This window comes from Cynoglossus semilaevis, chromosome 18, assembly GCF_000523025.1.
Source record: "Cynoglossus semilaevis isolate Cse_v1.0 chromosome 18, Cse_v1.0, whole genome shotgun sequence".
Taxonomy (NCBI): Eukaryota; Metazoa; Chordata; class Actinopteri; order Pleuronectiformes; family Cynoglossidae; genus Cynoglossus; species Cynoglossus semilaevis.
In genome coordinates, this window is record NC_024324.1 from 555,351 (window position 1) to 563,344 (window position 7,994).

At 48.8% G+C, this 7,994-nt stretch overlaps 3 protein-coding genes across 4 annotated transcripts in view; 2 read left to right on the forward strand and 1 right to left on the reverse strand.

Moving 5' to 3' along the window:
* Positions 1-35: 35 nt before the first annotated feature.
* Positions 36-4,882, forward strand: LOC103393740 (gastrula zinc finger protein XlCGF26.1-like). Of its 2 annotated transcripts, none has more exons than XM_025064949.1 (2): positions 36-1,450; positions 3,950-4,882. In XM_025064949.1, exons 1-2 carry the CDS (start codon positions 346-348, stop codon positions 4,708-4,710), a joined length of 1,866 nt encoding a protein of 621 aa, XP_024920717.1. In that variant the 5' UTR covers positions 36-345; the 3' UTR covers positions 4,711-4,882. The 2 variants fall into 2 exon arrangements, with proteins under 2 accessions (XP_024920717.1, XP_024920715.1); XM_025064947.1 differs by lacking the exon at positions 36-1,450 and adding an exon at positions 1,723-3,110 and having other exon boundaries at positions 3,560-4,882.
* A 97-nt stretch (positions 4,883-4,979) lies between these two features.
* On the forward strand, positions 4,980-6,440 carry LOC103393800 (gastrula zinc finger protein XlCGF57.1-like). Its single transcript, XM_025064979.1, has one exon. The coding sequence runs from the start codon at positions 5,530-5,532 to the stop codon at positions 6,205-6,207; it is 678 nt and encodes a 225-aa protein (XP_024920747.1). The 5' UTR covers positions 4,980-5,529; the 3' UTR covers positions 6,208-6,440.
* A 67-nt stretch (positions 6,441-6,507) lies between these two features.
* The window catches only part of LOC103393799 (regulating synaptic membrane exocytosis protein 2-like), a 28,752-nt gene continuing 27,265 nt past the window's right edge, over positions 6,508-7,994 (reverse strand). Inside the window, 4 exon segments of the mRNA XM_025065327.1 lie at positions 6,508-7,152; positions 7,276-7,415; positions 7,518-7,619; positions 7,903-7,994. The exon segment at positions 7,903-7,994 is cut by the window's right edge and continues 11 nt beyond it. Of these exon segments, the coding sequence (XP_024921095.1) occupies positions 6,964-7,152; positions 7,276-7,415; positions 7,518-7,619; positions 7,903-7,994 (523 nt within the window). The 3' untranslated portion in view covers positions 6,508-6,963.

The window sequence follows — 7,994 nt, forward strand, 5'->3', positions numbered from 1 at the left end:
TGCCCTCAGCAGGTCGGTCTCTGCTCCCGACCGCGGCTTCGACAGCACACCCCAACTAGCATGCTAACACAACCAAGCTAACAGCTGCTGTAGACTGACGTCAGCCGCCGAGGCCTGAGTAGAGACATGTCAACAGCGCCGCCATGTTGGTGTGGGCAAAAGCGGAACGAGAATAGAGAATAGAGGGGCAAACAGGCGAAGTTACAAGAGACACACACACAAAAATAAAATTTTAAAAATATTAAATATATATATATATATATTTAAAAAGGAAATTGTATTTTTAAACTCTTAACTTTTTATTATTTATTCTTTCTGCTCTGTCTGACAGGAGACCAGGAGCTGATGAAGATTAAAGAGGAGCAGGCGTGGGCTCCCAGTGGAGTCCAGGAGAAACCACAGCGCCCCCACATCAAAGAGGAGGTGGAGGAAGTTTCCATCAAACAAGAGGAAGGACAGATCATCGCTGTGACTGTGAAGAGTGAAGAAGACGAAGACGACGAGGAGGAGGAGGAGGAGAAACCAGAGCGCTCGTGGCTTCTTTATCAACATCAGATCGAGGAGAACGCGGACGACGGACACGTCAGTGAAGAGGAGGCTGGATGTTCTTCAGAGACCGACCGTAGTACCGACGACTGTGGGAAAACCCACGGACGGCCGGGGAAAAAAACAGCGAAAAATAAACTGTTCCGAGGTGAAGAAAAACCATTTGGTTGCTCCTACTGTGGAAAATTCTTTAACCAAAAGAGCACACTCAAAAAGCATGTGAGAATTCACACAGGAGAGAAACCATTCAGTTGTGCTGAGTGTGGTAAAAGCTTTGTCCAGATGAGCACTCTCAAGGCCCATGAGAAAATCCACAGTGGAGAGAGACCCTACAGTTGCTCAGAGTGCGGCAAAACCTTTCGACATGAGTGCAATCTAAGGTCACACGAGAAAATTCACACGGGGGAGAAACCATTTAGCTGCTCCGAGTGCGGTAAAAGGTTTTCCCGTGAGTACCATCTGAAGTCACATGAGAAAACACACACTGGGGAAAAACCATACAGTTGTCTGGTTTGTAGAAAAAGTTTTGCCGAGAAGAGCAACCTGAGGTCGCATGAAAAGATTCATTCTGAAGAGAAACCATTCAGTTGCCCCTTCTGTGGTAAAGGGTTTACCCATGAGCGCTATATGAGGATTCATGAAAAGATTCACTCTGGAGAGAAACCGTTCAGTTGCTCTGATTGTGGCAAAGGCTTCACTCATGATCGTTATCTGAGGAAACACGAGAAAATCCATTCGGGTGAAAAACCGTTCAGCTGCGGGACGTGTGGCAGAAGTTTTACTGAGAAGAGCAATCTGAGGGCTCACGAGAAAATTCACACAGGAGAGAAACCATTCAGTTGCTCAATGTGTGGAAAAAGGTTCCTGGAAAAGAGCACCCTGAGGAAACACGAGAGAATTCACAGCAAAGTGAAAAAACCTGGAGCCAAGAGACCGGACCAGAGACCGGACCATGGACTGGACCAGAGACTGGACCATGGACTGGACCAGGGACTGGACCAGAGACCGGACCAGGGACTGGACAAGAGACCGGACCAGGGACTGGACAAGAGACCGGACCAGAGACCGGACCAGGGACTGGACAAGAGACCGGACCAGAGACTGGACCAGAGACCGGACAAGAGACTGGACCAGAGACTGGACCAGAGACCGGACCATAGCCCGGACCAGAGACTGGACCAGAGACCGGACCAGGGACTGGACAAGAGACCGGACCAGGGACTGGACCAGAGACTGGACCAGGGACAGCCGGCTCAGTTTCCTGTCTGTTTGGACCACAGCGCCAGTGCGAGGCTGATGTTGATGGTCGCGCAGACTGGTTACGATGCAGGAACTGTTTAAGAACTAATTACAGCACCACCTCATGGACATGATACACACCTACACTGGGCTCCATATGTTGGTCACCATGACAACAGACAGCTGTTCGGTGACGGGAGTTGAACGTTTTTCTTTTTTTCGCGAACACTGGGTTCACGTCGGACGTCATTTTCCTCAGTTGTCGTTATTTTTAGCGAATTTACCATTTTATGGACCTGGTTGTCGTTTAGTTAAATATTCCTGTAGCTTATTATGCTAACTGAATCATTTGAACGACTTCCTTTTATCTGTTCTTCTGTCGATCATCTGATACGACGAGGTCACTGTTAGCTGACGTTAGCTACGGTAGAGTCGGACGATCTCTGGGGATTTTTAGTTTCCGTGAATCAAACTGAACTAAAAAATAAATCAAGACTTCAGTTATTCACCAAAATGTTTCTGACCAATCAGAAGAAGAAACACCTGGTCCTCATCATGTACACCATGTAGTACTACTAGTACTACTACTACTACTACTACTACATTGTACTAACAAATAAACCCTACTGTGACCCTGACTCTGTGAGTTCATCATCAAACACGATCACATTCACTGTTAAAAACACAGACGTTTGTTCGGGTCAAAGGTCAAACCCTGACATCCGATCTAATCCGACCTCATCTTCATCTGCTCTAATCGAATTATTCGAATTTCTCTTTTTTCACTCAGTGAAGTTTGATCGTCTGAGCTGCACTTGTCATACACACCTACAGGTGGCGGTGATGGACCGAGGCGCCGTTTATCAACAGTCAGTGAAAGAGGAGGAAGAGAAGAAGAAAATGAGCTAAAAGGAAAGTGCCGAGTTCGGATTCTTTTCTGTGATTTCGGGACAGAAACAGCGTAAAAAAAACGTTTGCCGTCGCGGTGGGCTTTAGCTTAGCATCGTTAGCCGCGCAGCTTCTAAAATCATTCATTTCCTTTTCTACAGTTAGCTTGTAGCCGCCGGTGCCGCCTGTCTCGCGGTGTTAGCCTCCAGCTCCCGTTAGCCGTTCGTTTGTTTTCATCCTCGTCATGTCAAAGGTGCAGATGCTGAAAGCTAGTGTAGAGCAGCGCCTCACTGCGGCCGCGGAGCAGATCTTCGAGCTGTTCGAAAGAACCATAGCGGAGTACGAGGAGGAGCTGAGTCGCTCCAAGCAGGAGAACCGGCGGCAACAGAAACTTCTGGAAGCCGTTTACAAGCCGGAGGTTCGGCTGTTCACTGAAGGTGGGTTCACTCTGGTGACGTCACTGAAGACTTCAGTGACGTCAGTGATCAAATGAGACTTTTATTTATTTGTGTCTATATTAGTGATGGTCCGTTTTATTAGCACCGGGTCTTTGATGTTTCTGGCTGTGAACTGTAGAAAATTAAAAAACAAAAATTAATTGTCAAATGTCGAGCAGAGAAATCAAATCAGCTGACGTCAGACCGGAAGTCAGAACAGAACACTCGACCTGTTTTTATTATTGGAGGAACTCTGTGTCAGGATCTCACAGACGACCAGCGCCACCTGCTGGAAACATCTAACGCCTGGTGAAACAGTGGGTGTTTTTTCTCACATTTACTGACGTCGGTCGTTCACAAACACAACCGTGATGAGGTCGAGGGGGCGGAGCCTGTTGTGATGACGTAGGGTGTTTCTGGTGGTAAAGCCCTGGTTCTCTGTCCCACAGATGTTCTCCAGCTGTCCACGGTCAAAGACGAGGTTCCACCTGAGCTGCAGGAGTCCAGACCCACTGAGGGCCAGGAGGAACCACGGCACGGCGGCATCAAGGAGGAGCAGGAGGAGGAGGGGGTGTGGACCAATGAGGAGGAGGCGGCTGTTGGAGGCGTGTCTGCAGAGAAGGTCAGTGAGGAGAAGAACCCTGGCTCCTGCCGTCCACCTCATCTTCAGGACAAGGAGGACGGCTCGGGTCCTGGACCCTCCAGGGACCCCGGTCCAGATGGACCTGAGGACCATCAGGACGGTCCCGGGGAGACCGTTGGCAGGAAGTTGTCGTGTTCTGAGTGCGGGAAAACATTCTCCTACAAGTCGGATCTGCTGAGACACGTGGTCAGTCATTCAGGAGAGAAACCGTTCCACTGCTCCCAATGTGACAAACGTTTTGCGACTGGTGGGAGTCTGAGACAACACGAAAAAAAGCACATGGGAGAAAAACCATTTGGTTGCTCAGAGTGCGGTAAAAGGTTTAGCTCCAGGTCCAAGTTGTTGCAACACATGGCCGATCACACGGGAGAGATACCGTTTAGTTGCTCATTGTGTGAGAAAAAATTTCCAACAAACTGGAGTCTGAAGAAGCACATGATTGGCCACAACGGGGTGAAGTCACACGGTTGCTCTCAGTGTGGGAAAACCTTTTTCTGGGTTTCACTGTTGAGGAGACACCAGCTGACCCATTCTGGAGAGAAACCTTTCAGTTGCACTGTGTGTGGGAAAAGATTCATCTCCAAGAAGAACGTGGAGAACCATGAGAAAATACACACCGGAAATCAACCGTTCAGTTGCTCCGTGTGTGGGAGAAAATTTACCTACAAGGGGAGCATGAAGGACCACGAAAAAATACATACTGAAGAGAAACCGTTCAGTTGCTCTGTGTGTGGCAAAGATTTCGCCCGTGCACGTTTTCTCAAAAAACATGAAAAGATCCACTCACGTGAAAAACCATTCAGTTGCGGTACGTGTGGGAAAAGTTTTGCTGTAAAGGGCAGTCTGACAGCACACGAGAAAATCCATACTGGAGTGAAACCATTCAGCTGCTCACAGTGTGGGAAAACCTTCTTCTTGTCTTCAAGTTTGAGGAAACACGAGAGAATTCACACTTGAAAAAATCTGACAGTGAAGAACTGGACCAGGACCAGGACCTGGACCAGGACCTGGACCAGGACCTGGTCCACCTCATGGAGATTATACACATCATTCTTTACTAACTGGACTGAGTTTCTGTGAATTAAACTAAAAAATAAATCAAATGTTGTCAAACAAATAAACCCTCCTGTGAACCTGACTCTGAGTTCGACATCTAACGCCTGGTGAAACAGTGGGTGTTTTTTCTCACATTTACTGACGTCGGTCGTTCACAAACACAACCGTGATGAGGTCGAGGGGGCGGAGCCTGTTGTGATGACGTAGGGTGTTTCTGGTGGTAAAGCCCTGGTTCTCTGTCCCACAGATGTTCTCCAGCTGTCCACGGTCAAAGACGAGGTTCCACCTGAGCTGCAGGAGTCCAGACCCACTGAGGGCCAGGAGGAACCACGGCACGGCGGCATCAAGGAGGAGCAGGAGGAGGAGGGGGTGTGGACCAATGAGGAGGAGGCGGCTGTTGGAGGCGTGTCTGCAGAGAAGGTCAGTGAGGAGAAGAACCCTGGCTCCTGCCGTCCCCCTCATCTTCAGGACAAGGAGGACGGCTCGGGTCCTGGACCCTGCAGGGACCCCGGTCCAGATGGACCTGAGGACCATCAGGACGGTCCCGGGGAGACCGTTGGCAGGAAGTTGTCGTGTTCTGAGTGCGGGAAAACATTCTCCTACAAGTCGGATCTGCTGAGACACGTGGTCAGTCATTCAGGAGAGAAACCGTTCCACTGCTCCCAATGTGACAAACGTTTTGCGACTGGTGGGAGTCTGAGACAACACGAAAAAAAGCACATGGGAGAAAAACCATTTGGTTGCTCAGAGTGCGGTAAAAGGTTTAGCTCCAGGTCCAAGTTGTTGCAACACATGGCCGATCACACGGGAGAGATACCGTTTAGTTGCTCATTGTGTGAGAAAAAATTTCCAACAAACTGGAGTCTGAAGAAGCACATGATTGGCCACAACGGGGTGAAGTCACACGGTTGCTCTCAGTGTGGGAAAACCTTTTTCTGGGTTTCACTGTTGAGGAGACACCAGCTGACCCATTCTGGAGAGAAACCTTTCAGTTGCACTGTGTGTGGGAAAAGATTCATCTCCAAGAAGAACGTGGAGAACCATGAGAAAATACACACCGGAAATCAACCGTTCAGTTGCTCCGTGTGTGGGAGAAAATTTACCTACAAGGGGAGCATGAAGGACCACGAAAAAATACATACTGAAGAGAAACCGTTCAGTTGCTCTGTGTGCGGCAAAGATTTCGCCCGTGCACGTTTTCTCAAAAAACATGAAAAGATCCACTCACGTGAAAAACCATTCAGTTGCGGTACGTGTGGGAAAAGTTTTGCTGTAAAGGGCAGTCTGACAGCACACGAGAAAATCCATACTGGAGTGAAACCATTCAGCTGCTCACAGTGTGGGAAAACCTTCTTCTTGTCTTCAAGTTTGAGGAAACACGAGAGAATTCACACTTGAAAAAATCTGACAGTGAAGAACTGGACCAGGACCAGGACCTGGACCAGGACCTGGACCAGGACCTGGTCCACCTCATGGAGATTATACACATCATTCTTTACTAACTGGACTGAGTTTCTGTGAATTAAACTAAAAAATAAATCAAATGTTGTCAAACAAATAAACCCTCCTGTGAACCTGACTCTGAGTTCGTCATCAAACACGATCACATTCACTGTTAAAAACACAGACGTTTGTTCAGATCAAAGGTCAAACCCCGACAGATTACTGATCTGCTTTGGAACGAGTCGGAACCAGAGCTGAATTGAATTCTTTTATTTGTTTCTTTGCAGATGATGTTCTTCTGTTCTTTAACTTTTGTTTGTCTAATCTTGATCCATGCAAAAACAAAGACCCCGCCCCCTCCGCCCCGCGTCCACTCCTGGACATGTCTTTTTCCAACAGTCACATGACCCAAGAGGAGCTGCTGTGATTGGCTGGCAGGTCACGTGGCCTCCCTCGCGCCCCTTTTTCCCAGCATCCTCTGTTACACGGTCCCAAAGTGCAGAGGGAGGGGCCACGTCGGGGGTCGGCCTCCTCCCTCTTCCTCCTTATAACATCATCACGATGCTGTCGCACATCGCTGTGATGTCATCATGCAGCATGCAACAGCAGAGGAGGATTGTGGGACTTTTTTTAGGGCCCGCCCAGACACACTCGCCCCCTCCTCCCTCACCTCGGCCTGAAGCTACAAATGTGAAACTCCGCCTTCAGGTGCTACGACTTGCTGCCCTCAGTTTCCTTATTGGTCAGTGGGGCCAAGGCAGGATCCACCAATGAGGTGGCAGGAAACAACTTGAACCAGCCAATCACCATGTTGGAAAGGTCAAGGTCATCCAGCAGGATCTGAGCTGCACCCATGAAGGATTTATGATCCATCCTCCCGTAGTCCCCCCACACGATGATCTGGAGTCAGAACCAAAAGTCAGCTTTAGTCGGACTGAACGCTAACGCTAACGCTAACAAAAAGTCCACAGAGAAAATCAGTGATTTGAGTCCATTTACAGATACATTGATTCTATTTTTCACCTGTAGAACTTTTCCCTCTGGATTCTCCTCAAACTGCAGCTGTTGTTGATAAAGTGGATCCAGAGTTTTTCTGGCGAGGCGAGTTCTTCTCTTCAACACACATTTTCCGTTGTCCATCAGATACACCTTCACGTACGGCGCTGTAAATACAGACAAAGTGACGTTGAAAGAACTTTGAACGCTCTCTCAGAAATACTACTGCAGTTCTACTGTGTTCTATCACAGTTGTACTGCGACTCTACCTGGAGTGTTCTTGTTTCCTTGTTTACCCACAAGCCCTCGGGCTCGGATCACTTCCACGTCCAGACGCTCCTTCCTGTAGACCATCCCGATCTGGATGTCACCTGACGGACGGACAGAAACACCAACACTGACTCAGGTCAAAAGGTCAAAAGTGAGTTTTCAGAGGTTAGCAACACCAACTTCCTAGCCCCGCCCATTTTCCAAATGCTAATGCTAACCCTAACATCAGGACGTCTGACAAACTGGACGTTTATCTGTAACAGCAGACGCACCTTTGTTTTCTATAAACATTATACAGATTCCTGGGCCCTGCCTCAACCCTGATCAATGAACCTGGAAGACAATATGTCAACAAGAGAACGGGGGGAGGACGGAGCTCCTCACCCATAGGGGGAGTGGCCAGAGTCTGCCGTCCAGCCAGCTGGGCAGGACCTAGTCCTTCCAGGAAGCCAGTGAACTGCTGGTCCGAGGCCAAC